Genomic DNA, 14,254 nt, shown 5'->3' on the forward strand with positions numbered 1-14,254 from the left:
AGAATCGAGTCAAATCTGCAAAGAACTTGGCAGTGTGATACAACGCGTCAGTATGACGTTGCACGTCTTCTGGCGTAGATGTACGTACAGGTTCGATTGGAAATGGTGTCACAAAGCCGTTGTGTACTATTCTGACGCAAACTGGTTTACAAATATTGTAACTGATCCTTGATATCCAGGATACTGGCACTGGGACTTAATTGACGTCCGAGCTGGAGGCACACATGTTCTGTCGGAGACACATCTGGAAATCTTGCTGGCCACGTGATTACCTTAAGAAAACGCAGACGCTTCATAAAAACACGTGTCATGAATGGAAGAGCATTTTCCTGTGGCTTAAATATACTGGCATGTGAGAGATAACGTGAAGATGCAGGATGTCCGTAACATACCGTAGCGCCGTCAGAGTTTCGTCAATCACTTCGAGCTGTCACCTGAAGTACACTGAGGCGCCAAAGAAACTGGTATAGGAATGTGTATTCAAAGACAGTGATATGCAAACAGGCAGAATACCGCGCTGCGGTTTGCGACGCGTGTATAAGACAACAGTGTCTGGCGCAGTTGTTAAATCGGTTTACTGCTGCTACTATGGCGGGTTATTAAGATTTAAGTGAGTTTGAACGCTGTGTTACAGTCGGCGCGCGAGCGATGGGGTACACCATCTCCGAGGTAGCGATCAAGTTGGGATTTTCCCGCATGACGATTTCACGAGTGTACCGCGAATATCAAGAATCCGGTAAAACATCAAATTTCCGACATCGCTGTGGCCGGGAAAAGATCCTGCAAGAACGGGACAAACGACAACTGAAGAAAATCGTTCAACGTGACAGAAGTTCAATCCTTCCGCAAATTGCTGCAGGTTTCAGTGCTGGGCCATGAACAAGTGTCAATGTGCGAACTATTCAACGAAACACCATCGATAGGGGCTTTTGGATCCGAAGGCAGACTCGTGTATCTTTGATCACGGTACGACACAAAGCTATACGCCTCGCTTGGGCCCGCATACGCCGATATTGGGCTGTTTATGACTGTAAACATGTTGCCTGGTCGGACAAGTCTCGTTTCAAATTGTATGGGTATGGAGACAACATCATGAATCCATAGACCGTGCATATCAGGAGGGGACTGTTCCAATTAGTGGAGGCGCTGTAATGGTGCGGGGCGTGTGCAGTTGGAGTGATATGGGACCCCTGATACGTCTAGATACGACTCTGACAGTTGACACGTACGTGATCATCCTGTCTGATCACCTGCACCCATTCATGTCCAGTGTGCATTCCGACGGACTTGGGCAATTCCAGCAGGACAATGCGACACCCCATACGTCCAGAATTGCTACAGTGTAGCTCCAGGAACACTCTTCTGAGTTTAAACACTTCCGCTGGCCACCAAACTTCCGAGATATGAATGTTATTGAGCATATCTGGGATGCCTTGCAACGTGCTGTTCAGAAGAAATCTCCACCCCCTCGTACTCTTACGGATTTATGGAGAGCCCTGCAAGGTTTCGTGGTGTCAGTTCCCTCCATCACTACTTCAGACATTAATAGAATCCATGCCAAGTCGTGTTGCAGTACTTCTGCGTGCTCGGAAGGGCCCTACTCGATATTAGGTAGCTGTATCAGTTTCTTTGGCTCTTCAGTGTAGTACCCAATGGGCTCCCCACACCACGACACCGAAACGCTGGACCTCTCCCCATGTCGCCACCATACTCTCCGACGATGACAGGCCTAATCCAGGTTGGCGTAAAACCATGATTCATCTCTGAACACAGTGCACCACCATTCGTCAGCAGTCCATGCTTCCCGGTCACGGCACCACTCCAAGCACAGCCGTTTGTGTTGTGGTGCTAATGGTAGCCTATGCTTCGGACGGTAATTTCCTAGTCTGGCTGCTGATAGTGTCTAACGAATGGTGCTGGATGACACGGAATGTTGCAGGGAGTCCATTTCTCGTTCCCGTACGGCAGACGCAAATGTGACGGGGTTACGATGTGCATGGTGCACAGTACGGCGATCCTCTCTTGTGACGGCCAGACGTGGCCGACAGGATCCTTGGCGAAGAGTATGCCTGCGAGCCCATGCCGTCCAACATCGGGCCACTGTCACTTCTGAAGGTCCCACGAAACTACACTCATGCTCATAAATTAAGGATAATTGCAGAATGTGGTGCCACACAACGTGGCACTACACAGAACTGGCGCTAATGGCATAGGCACATAGGGAACACACACGACACATATCTGTAAGTCTATGGTATTGGTGATAAGTTGAGAAAACCTTCCCAAAACACCTGTGCTACAAAACGCCACTGTTCTCTGCGCATGTACCCCGACATCAGTATGGGATATGATCACCATGCATACGTACACAGGCATACTCTGGATCAGGTAGTCGAGCAGCTGCTGCGCTATAGCCTCCCATTCTTACACCAGTGCCTGTCGGAGCTCCTGAAGTGTCCTAGGGGTTTGAAGACGTGCAGCGATACGTCGACCGAGAGCATCCCAGACATGCTCGATGGGGTTTAGGTCTGGAGAACAGGCAGGCCACTCCATTCGCCTGATATCTTCTGTTTCAAGGTACGCCTCCACGATGCCAGCTCGGTGGGGCCGTGCATTATCATCCATCAGGAGGAAGGTGGGATCCACTGCACCCTTGAAAGGCGGACATACTGGCGCAAAATGACGTCCCGATACACCTGACCTGTGACAGCTCCTCTGTCAAAGACATGCAGGGGTGTACGCGTACCAATCATAACCCCACCCCACACCATCAAGCCACGACCTCCATACAGGCCCCTTTCTAGGTCATCAAGGGGTTGTATCTGGTTCCTGGTTCACGCCAGATGAAAACCCGTCGGAAACGTACCCTGGGACTACTATTCCAATGACTATGTACTGTGTTCTTGACACCAGGCTTTACGGGCTCTCCTGTGACCAGGGGTCAGTGGAATGCACCTTGCAGGTCTCTGGGCGAATAAACCATGTCTGTTCAGTACTCTGTAGACTGTGTGTCTGGAGACAACTGTTCCAGTGGCTGCGGTAAGGTCCCGAGCAAGGCTACCTGCAATACTTCGTGGCCGTCTGCGGGCACTGATGGTGAGATATCGGTCTTCTTGTGGTGTTGTACACTGTGGACGTCCCATACTGTAGCGCCTGGACACGTTTCCTGTCTGCTGGAATAGTTGCCATAATCTCGAGATCACACTTCGTGGCACACGTGCTATGACCTGCTGTGTTTGACCAGCCTCCTGTCGCCCTAGTATTCTACCCCTCATAGCGTCATCAATATGTGTTCTTTGAGCCATTTTCAACACACAGTCAGCATTAGTACGTCTGAAAACGTGTGCGCACTTACTCACTGCACCGTACTCTGACATGTACGAACACACCTCTGCGTATGTGGACTGCTGCCAGCGCCACAGAGCGACGACCGTAGGTCAAATGCACCACGTGGTCATACCCCGAGGTGATTTAAGCCCACAAACCGCCCACCAGAGCGTTGTTTCACCATGTATCAGCATTATCCTTAATTTATGAGCATGAGTGTAGATACTGAACGATTCAACCAGCCGGCCAGATGGAGACCCACAATGAATACTCTTTCAAACACCCCATATCTGTGATCAAAGGTTTCTCCTCTCACATTGAGGAACTGAGGAGTTAAGAAATTTAACGAAGTGTTGGCATCCACCATGAAAGTGGATCGCACACTTAGCTAAGTTGCACCGTGTCTTTTCGGAAGGCTGACATTAAAAAGTATTCCACCCATTTATTGGGCTGCACCCCCCTGTCTGCATCAATGAAATGACACGGTAGCAATGGTTACTGGTTACAGCAATAAGCTCACTAACGCACATTAGTGTGATGGTGCTAGACATGAAACTCGAATCCTAGTGATGAAAGACATTTTCGTCGCTAGAGTTTTACCAGTTACGTTTTATTCCTGAGAGCCGCTCGGTTCGACAATGTCTTAAGTCTCATAGCTCTCTGTAGTCAGAAGGGAGGTTACAATATCGACAGTGTTCAGTTTGTAACATGAGGACGTTAAACTTACTACCCCATTGACACTATTCGAGAAGCGGATTATGAGATTCCGAAGGCGGTTTCGTTTGAGAGCAGCATCCATGGAAAAAAATGATGCTCCTGGTCATCTGACATCATCTTTCACTGGCGTATGATATATGAACTTACTGTCGAATCTTGTGCATTTTGCTACAACATATCTCAGGCTACCTGCACAGGCTATCAGCGTATTTAGCAACACCACACTCCCGAGTTGCATCAGAATGCTTCGAGAAACACTCCACAGATTTGAGGTTGTTTGGGCGCCGGACCCCTTTCATGTCCCCTACCTCCCACCCCACCCCCACCCCACCCAGTCTGCCTCATAGATTCAACTTCCCTTAATCCAACTGTACACATCGGAGAAGCCATTGCCCTTGATGTGCAGATCTTGTACCCAATTCCCACCAAAGTTCATGAGTTGTGAATGCGTTCATCGAGATTGCTCCCCGAAATATTCTGTCCCTCGTGTAGTCAGTGCTAAGATACATCGCCGTCGTCATCAGGTCAAAAGAGAGGAAAACGCTGATAGGACCTCGTCTTACACATTAGTAAGTGATCGTAGTTCTCTTCATATACGATTCATTCTGTCTTCTTTAATTTTCAACTGACCAGTCTTCGACCAAATACGTGACGTAAAGTTGTCATGATTAATGATACAGTTTTTGTTTTCTTTCTGTGATACTGTCTTTGCTGCCAGATACACTGTTAAAATAGATTTCTTGCTTATAATCAGTTTTTGGTTTTGCCAGTTGAACAGGAACGGGACATACTGAAAGACGACGCTTGGATTGGCAGTGCCGTGGATGTTCAACGGTCCGGGAAAGGAATTGTGGTAAGTTTTTCAAGACTTCTTGTGTGTCTTCCTTAGTCGTGTGGCTAGGGCCTCCCGTCGGGTAGACCGTTCGCCTGGTGCAGGTCTTTCGATTTGACGCCACTTCGGCGACCTGCGCGTCGATGGGGATGAAATGATGATGATTAGGACAACACAACACCCAGTCCCTGAGCGGAGAAAATCTCCGACCCAGCCGGGAATCGAACCCGGGCCCTTAGGATTGACAGTCTGTCACGCTGACCACTCAGCTACCGGGGCGGACTCTTCCTTAGTAATGGTTCCTTATGACTCCATTTTTTCTGATTTTTATTTCAATTTGTCTTCAACAAAGCATTTTACTGAAGTGAAAAAATATTGACAAAATTTTAATTTTTAAATTTAAAGTAACGATCATAGCTAATTTATGATGTTACTGTGTGAGTATTTAGCGTCTTAGATCGTTACAAGATGGTTATTGTAACTTCGCAGAAGAACAATGTAATGACCATTGCATTTTGCTTGATTTATTACCCAACTAGCTTTGTAGTTATTCACTTGGGACACACGTTGTGTCTGTAAAGAAAATGTGTTTGTTGAAGCGTGGTACCTCTTGTAATCTTCGGTGGTCAGTTGAGTCTTGGATTTGGTTACGGTCGAATTGCGGGCTCGATTAATTTTCGTATTCTCAGCTAGCCGGAAAGCACCTCGCTATAAGGGCCTCTCAATTTCAATTTTAAAAATTTGTTTTCAAATGGTTTCGGGCAATGTGTGAAAGATTAAGAAACGTGAGATTAAACAGTGATTAGTTTCTTGTAATATGGGGCCACAGATTCTATAATTTTTAATATGATGCCATCTTGCTTTTAGCTGTTTGAGTTTTATTTAATATTGCAATAACGACATTTGTGCCATTTTAAAGCGTAAGATTTTAGACACACTGGTTGACGTTAGGCAGAATTTACGTTGTTATCACTGCGTGACGACAACTTATATGTCATAAATCTTATGCCTGAAAATGGCACAAAAGCTGAAGTTGCAACAGTACAATAAAACACTAACAGCGGAATGCAAAATCACATGATTTAATAAATTGTATCTTCCACATAAGACATGAACACGGTGAAATTTTTAAATTTAAAATTTGTTCACATCGTTTTCAAGAACACAAGGGCGAAGAACACTGCGTTGTTCATCCTGAACCTTATCACATTTACATACTTTCGAGTAAAACATAAAAGCTGTGCACAAGTTGGAAAACATTTTTCATCGGTCTTGTCTTTCCCCAACCTTTGTATTGGCCACCAGTACATTCTACGGATGTGTAATAACCTATTACAAAGATTTATTATGGCATCTGTTGAAGTTTTTTTAAAAAACGGGCTGGTCTCCCTCTTCCACGAAACAACTTTTTTATCAATATGACGTCAAATGAATAAACAAGTAACGAAAGAAACAAATATAAGCACTTTATAGGTTGCTGAATGTTATAAGGAGTCTGAGAATTACAAAAAATGGATAGCGCATTAAACGTCATAGCTGTGGACAGTTAATAACAATTTATTGAGCTTCTCCCTCTGATGTAGTGGATGTAGCATGTAGAACAGTTCTGTCAAATATCAACTTATTATAAACTTCCATCTCTGAGGCGGGCACTTACTTCTTGGTAAGCCTTGTGACATCTTTATACTAATATTTTTCAGATGACATAGCAGAACCACTTTACAAAGATTTCCACAGGAAAAGTCAATGTAGTTGAGGCTTTCTGAATGACGAACTCATGATAAATCTGTTATGATAATGATGCATTACAGCGTCGTACATGCTTGTGTTCAGTGCTGCATTCAAAGAACCTGTATTTTGAAACACTTAACTTCTCATTATCGACATTCTTAATGTTGCACCGAAACCGCTTTTCCGAGTGGGGTCAGAAGTCTGTATCTACGTGCAACAAGGACGACAGTGCAGAAATACATGTGTTATGTTCTACTCCTCTCATATGGCAGACGCTGACAGCTGTTTGGTGTAATGACAAGGAAAGTCACGGATATGTCCGGTTCTTACCCCAAACAGCAATCGTCAACAAGCCCATCCCACTCGTTATTCTGGAATTGTTCCACGGACAATTTTCATTCTTGCAATATGCGATCGACCTGTTTTCAAACTATTATGTAGTAAAATCTCAAGTTTGTCGAAAACTGGACATATCTGATTACTAACCAATGCCTTCAATTAAAAACCCGAAGTGTATGAGCCATGAGCTACTGAATTGCCGATTATCAAGCCCCTTTGAAATTAATGTCCTCATTACATAATTATGAGGACTCTTCTTTTGCTCTAACTGAAAACTGTGGATAGTAATCACAGTGGGTTGGTTGGTTGGTTTTTGGGGAAGGAGACCAGACAGCGTGGTCATCGGTCTCATCGGATTAGGGAAGGAAGTCGGCCGTGCCCTTTCAGAGGAACCATCCCGGCATTTGCCTGGAGAATCACAGTGGGGAATGGATATTGTAGTGGATGCGAGTTGTTGCATGTTTTTGTTAAGATTGTCAGCTCGTTCATTGCCCCTTATGCCGAGGTGACCCGGTATTCACTGGAAACAAAGCGATTTACGTAGATCTTTCGATCTCGTTGGATGTCATTGGATATCCTGCGCTAAACAGTTCACACTCTTTGTAAGCCACTGGTTCAAGGGTAAAAGAGCATTCATAGTACATATCAAAACTTTGCCTGGTTTTAGCTTAGTTACATATACCGTGAGCTGCAAGACAGGGAATGGCTCAGTTGTTAGGTTCGTTTGTATGGGATCTGCACCGTAGGATCTGCCCTGCCCATCTAACTCACCATAGAATGCATCTCCCGCAGCGGTGCCTAATGTTGCCACCCCATCTATAAATACTTTGCCTGAGTCACTCCAAAAGCAATATAATTTATACGGAGTTGAGACTTCCAAGTCACTCGAGGAGACAGTTGATAATCATATACTGAATAATGAACCCGAGATTGAATGTCACTTACAAGGGAACATTCTCAGGTGTAAGTAAACGATCTTGACGAAATTTTGCGAGTGTATAGAGAGGTCCAAGTAATACAATACGTGCCGGCCGCGGTGGTCTCGCGGTTCTAGGCGCGCAGTCCGGAACCGTGCGACTGCTACGGTCGCAGGTTCGAATCCTGCCTCGGGCATGGATGTGTGTGATGTCCTTAGGTTAGTTAGGTTTAAGTAGTTCTAAGTTCTAGGGGACTTATGACCACAGCAGTTGAGTCCCATAGTGCTCAGAGCCATTTGAACCATTTTTAATACAATACGTATTATTTAGTTTTTTCCCCAATTTCCCTTTTATGGTGCAAAACATACCCCAGAAGGTAATTTTCCATATTAAAGTAATGGTAAATATCGTCGAAACTATAATATATAAAATGTGTTTCATATAGAAGTTGGTATGTAATTAAAGTTCATGAAAACTATATAATCAACGATCCTAATAATTTGAAATTTTACAAAATACTCCACCATCTTTAATTAATTATGAAAAATGTTACAAGATAAATTAAAGAAACTTTCACCCCATATCCACCAATGTGTAGTGAAGCTGGTTCCTGAAATATCGTTTTTGGAAAATAAGCTGTTCACAATGTGCTGTAAGGGTATTTTCAACGTACCTAATTAATATATGTAAAGTCATTATTATTCTAATTATTTATTTTACTTATTGTTGTTTTATGGTTTAAACTGTCATTTTAAGTTTTATATTAAGTTTTTTTTGTTTTTTAGGTTACAGTTTCACATATATGTTTTTATTAATTGAAAATAATAAATAAATCATAATTATAATACAGAATCATTACAATAGTGATAATCTTTAAAGAGATGCTTATAAACAAAATTCAGCAGGATTTCAAATTGTGGCGGGTGACGCTCTAAATATCCTGATCTGTACCAGGCATATTTCACTATGTTGGAAAACCTTGGCGAGGAGAAGAGAATTGATTACTTACTAGTGACTGCTGCCTGATAATACTGAATCTCAAGTGGAGATTGACTTCATAATAATACAGCAGAATTAGATCTGATAAGCTTGCCACAAAGTTCTTCCAACACCGTAAGCCATATTTGTTGCAATTGCTGTATCTGTCTTTAGGACCGTTTGAGATCACTACATGAAAAAATTCCTTGTGGTCAGGTATGCTGTACAAAACGTTTTTTTCACACTGACCCCTCCCTTTTCATAGTTTTAAAACAAAGTTATGGAGAGTTTGGTCTGAGAACTCGAGAATCTTTTTTTTTCTTTCTAAGTACAGGAGAAAAATCTGTATTATTATTAGATTCTTCGGGTGGTCGATGTGAAATAATAATTTCGAGTCTCGTAGCTGACAACAAGGAATTTGTTCCTCTGGTGATCCCAAAAGGCTCACCAGGATAGCTACAGCTGTTGGACATATATAGCATTTGATGTTGGAAGTATTTCGTGAGAAAATTTTCAGATCTAGTTCTGATGAATGTTTATTATGTCAATCTCGACTTGAGAAACAACATAATAAAGCTGCTGTCACTAGTACATAATCAATTCACTTTCGGTAGATTGTACTGAAATATGCCGGATACAAGCCAGGATATTTAGAGGATCGCCCGCCACCATGTGCGAATCCTAACGAATTTTGTTTTATATTGTGTTCTATGTCATGTGTACTATATGAAGAAATTTCTTTCATTTTGTGTGCATTGTGTAAATAAGCTATGTTTTACGTATTTCTTTACAGATTATCATTATTGCAATGATTTTGTATCGTAATAATGAGTTACTTATTATTTTCAGTTGACAAAATACACATATGTGAAATGGTAAGCTAATAAAACACAAAAGGATTTAATACATAAAATATCAATTTAAAACATAAAACAAAAATAAATCAAACAAATAATTAAAATAATAATGAAGTTTTAGATAATTTAATTAGGTATGTTGACAATACGTGACAGCACATTGCCTACAGCTTATTTTCCAAAAATGGTATTTGAGAAACAGCTTTGTTACACATGCATGGATGTGAAATGTAGACTTCTTTAATTTATGGTGTAATAAAAGTTTCCATTTTTCAAAATTTCTTAATGGTGATGGTGTATTTTGCAAAACTGATAATTATTACAAAAGTTGATTGTACAGTTTTCAAGAACATAATTACATTTTAACAGTTATATGAAAAAACATTGTTATGTCTCACGGTTTTGACGGTATTTCCTTTAAACTTAATATGCCAAATTACCCTTCAGGGTGCGTTTTACGCCTTAAAAGGGAAACTGGGTAAAAAATAAAAAATATATTGCGTTATTTTTTCCCCTCTATATACCCGCCAAGTCACCAAGCTCGTCACCTGGGAATGTTCTCTTGTTAGTCAGCACCATGTTTCCCCAGTATATATGAAGTTAACATTGGACCGGAAAATGTTCCCGACCTTACCATGAGATACGATGTTGATAACAGTCGTCTGCGTTTATTCTTGCAAAATGCTTTATCCTCCACAAGGTATAGTAATCTGGGCATTAGATCTTATTCTCAACATGTATCTTGAACTTAGAAGTTTCCTTCTAAGAGTTGAGTGATGGGATAGCCAGTAACTGAAATAAGTGTTGTTCTAATGTAATCCCCACAGACGCGCAGAATGTCTGATTGAAAGCGACCTAAAACTTTCAGTTCTGAAGGCGAGGCAGAGTCATATAGCACGAAGCCATTTTCTATGTTGATACGGGTTTAAATCCTGTAAAGAAGTAAGAAAGTCCTACAGTGTACCGTCGAAAAAGCCATCGACTTTACCCGGTATACACACGAATGAATACACTTTCGCATACACTAGGGTTCAGATTTTTTGTTTGTGACATATCATTCCAGAATTAAGTTACAAATAGTTCCCATCCCCCAGCTGTAAGCAAGGTTCTCGGGAGGTTTCCCTTGGTTGTAGGGCAAATGTTAGAACTGGAAATCCCCACCCAAATATTCCTTCCTCTGCCCCACTACCTGCTCTGTCTGGTATTTGGCTGAAACGTCCCTGACTGCACAGTGGATCCTTACTCGAACAGGCCGCAGTACCTATAGAGGTAGGGAATAAAAACTGAAATGATCGTATGCCGTTACTGGCAGGGAGATCCTAACTGGGGCTGTTGGACCGCCTGGTGCAAGTCTTTTTATGTGACGCCACTTCACCAACTTGCGCTTCGGGATGATGATCAAATGGTGATGAGGACATCAGGACTCACAAAACCCAACCCCGAGCGGCGGACAAAGTCTCCGACCTGGCCAGGAACCGAACCCATGACCCCAGCATCTTGAACAGCAACGCTAACTACTACACCATGAGCTGTGGACACGGAATGAAAAGTAATAATTAAAGAGGAGGGTTGCAGGCTGTACTCCCCAGGCAGTATAAGGGAGGTCATTTTGAATGTTAATACTTACGATGACTGTGGATAGAGCTCTTCAAAATTTCTCTGTCATGAAAGTCGAGCGTCAAGTCTAATGACTCAACGATGTTATGGTGGTATATTTGTAAGGATATTACAACTGGTGTTAACCTGATCCCGACGCAATTGTCCAACTGACATTCCTTTAAAGTTCAAAGTACATTTACCTCTGGAACACCTTTCTAAATACAGCTGAGGGCTCTGTCCTCGTGTTTACTTTTCGATTAAATCACGAAGTCACCTGCGTAGTTTAAGAAGATGACGGGATACAGTAATAGTTTGCAAGTGTCCACAAAATGTGGGTTCAAAAGTTGCGGGCTAAAAGATCTCCCTGTGGTAAGCCTTCGTACAGGTCTGATAACCATCCGATCACAAACCGTGTTTGTTCTTATAAGTGTATGGTGCAGATATTTTTAGCACCAGATAATCATTTTTGATGGTGTACCCTTATGGGACAATATCTGTCGAAGAGTGGGAACTATGACGTTGCCATAGGCTGCAGCTCTGCAAAAACTAACTGATAAGATCAGCTGCACGTTTATTGAACTACGATTTACACGGAAACTACTCGGTTATGAAGGCTGTTATTGCGTTCTAGAGACCATTCTAGTCTGTTATGAGTAATGTTGCACATAAACTACCAGAGACAAGAGATTAAAGAAATGAGGCGAAAGGAGTTCGCAGAAGCTGGATGCTTATCAGCTTTGGGCACAGGCACAGAGCTGAGTAGCTGTACGGGCACAAACGTGTTTGCTAAGAAAAAATCGTTGAGCCGCAGTAGAAGTATAGCTTTCACTTAGCAAGAAAGGTGGAAGATCATGAAGTAGCCAACGTAAACTTATTTATTTATTTATTGTTCCGTGGGACCAAATTAAGGAGAAGTCTCCATGGTCATGGAACGAGTCAATACATGAAATCATAACACGATAGTAGAAACAGATAAAATGAAATATAAGAAACATAGTTAGGCAAAAAGTCGTAAGTTTAAATAAAGAAAATCAACAATGTAACACTGGAATTTGCATAATTTTCAGCGCTTCCAGGAGCTCCTCGACAGAATAGAAGGAGTGAGCCATGAGGAAACTCTTCAGTTTAGACTTAAGTTTGGGCTACTGCTAAGATTTTTGAGTTCATGTGGTAGCTTATTGAAAATGGATGCAGCAGAATACTGCAGCCCTTTCTGCACAAGAGTCAAGGAAGTGCGTTCCACATGCAGATATGATTTCTGCCTAGTATTAACTGAGTGAAAGCTGCTAACTCTTGGGAATAGGCTAATATTGCTAACAACAGTCGCTTTCCAGGGACTGTATCTTTTTTCTTATGAAAGTTATCAACTGATTTTAACGTTGTCTTCCTTTTATCGGTAAGTTTAGTGTCTGTTGAATTACTGTTTTCATGTCTTCTGTATGTTGTCATGATGCAAGATACACAAACGCTAGGTTCTCTTATTGTAACGGTGCATCAACTGAACAGGCACTGACAACTTTATCTGGTTGGTAGTCTCTGAATTTGATATGACGGTTGATAAATAGACCGCAACATTCACAGAGTAACTGGCGAGCCAGAACACAATGCCATAACGCTACAGAAAAAGTGGACTGTGTCGTTGTTTTACAGGTGAGTCACTAAACATGCTGCTTAACAAGAGATGGTAAGGGGCTACATTGTCTGAAATGGAAAGTTTTACGCCATTGATATCTTACCGAACAAACTGATTCTCCACTGTTTCCATATTTTTAGGGTAGCTTGATTTTAGTTTCATCCTGAAGCGAGTTTATTTTCAGTATTTGGTTCAAATGGCTCTGGGCACTATGGGACTTAACATATATGGTCATCAGTCGCCTAGAACTTAGAACTACTTAAACCTAACTAACCTAAGGACATCACACAACACCCAGTCATCTTCAGTATTTTCAGTACAGAAAAAACCATTCCTACACATGAAGAATGGTGTGAGTAAATAATGACTACTGGCTTTTCCTAACGTTAAAGAAACTTTTCATGTGGAGATCGCAACATACTACGCGCAGAAGATGTGCAAGTGCAGTTTATCGTTATCTTTCGGACTTCAAGAAAGGTCGAATCATTGACATGAGATATAGGAGAATCATAACGACAGATCGCACAGACGCTTGACTTGCGCAATGAATGCAGAACGAATGGTAGCGAGGTGGTGTCATGACAACACTGTGGCAAGAAAACTAGGCAAGTGCCCTTCCAGGACAACACGTCGAGAAGATCGTACGATTGTTCGACTGGCTGAGACGAATGGACGAAAGTCAACAGATGAAATCCAGGCGGAGGTTATGGGCAGAGTGTCATCACGAACCTGCTGAATCGGTTTACTGAAGATGGGTTCAGATCTCGAATTGCCACACCTCGTTCACCACTGACGCCATACTACAAATAAAATATACTTGAATTGTGTGGAGGCAGGGTCAACTGGGCCATTGAGAAGCAATCCGTGATGTTCAGCAATGAGTATAGCTTCTGTTTGTGGTGGTCAGATCGACACCAACATGTCTGTAGACGACCTTATGGAAGGTCACTGGAAGTCGCGATTCTTGAGTCCCATACCCCTCCAGCTCCTGGAATCATCGCTTGGGGAGCTAGTCGATATGACTGCAGGACTGATTTGGTAATTATTGAAGGGCGGCTGACTGCTCGCCAGTATGCCGTGCGGGGTTAGCCGAGCGGTCTTAGGCGCTGCAGTCATGGACTGCGCGGCTGGTCCCGGCGGAGGTTCGAGTCCTCCCTCGGGATATGGGTGTGTGTGTTTGTCCTTAGAATAATTTAGGTTAAGTAGTGTGTAAGCTTAGGGACTGATGACCTTAGCAGTTAAGTCCCATAAGATTTCACACACATATGAACATTTGCTCGCCAGTATAAGACACGAATGGTAAACACTATTGTGATACCTTTCA

General features: G+C 42.5%; 1 protein-coding gene across 1 annotated transcript in view; it reads left to right on the forward strand.

The window, feature by feature from the left end:
- LOC126262652 (integrin alpha-PS3-like) overlaps positions 1-14,254 on the forward strand; it is a 440,796-nt gene that overhangs the window by 18,284 nt on the left and 408,258 nt on the right. The window contains exon 3 of the mRNA XM_049959421.1: positions 4,815-4,897. Coding sequence (XP_049815378.1) covers positions 4,815-4,897 — 83 coding nt within the window. The remainder of the gene's footprint in view (positions 1-4,814; positions 4,898-14,254) is intronic.

Source organism: Schistocerca nitens, chromosome 6, assembly GCF_023898315.1.
Source record: "Schistocerca nitens isolate TAMUIC-IGC-003100 chromosome 6, iqSchNite1.1, whole genome shotgun sequence".
Taxonomy (NCBI): Eukaryota; Metazoa; Arthropoda; class Insecta; order Orthoptera; family Acrididae; genus Schistocerca; species Schistocerca nitens.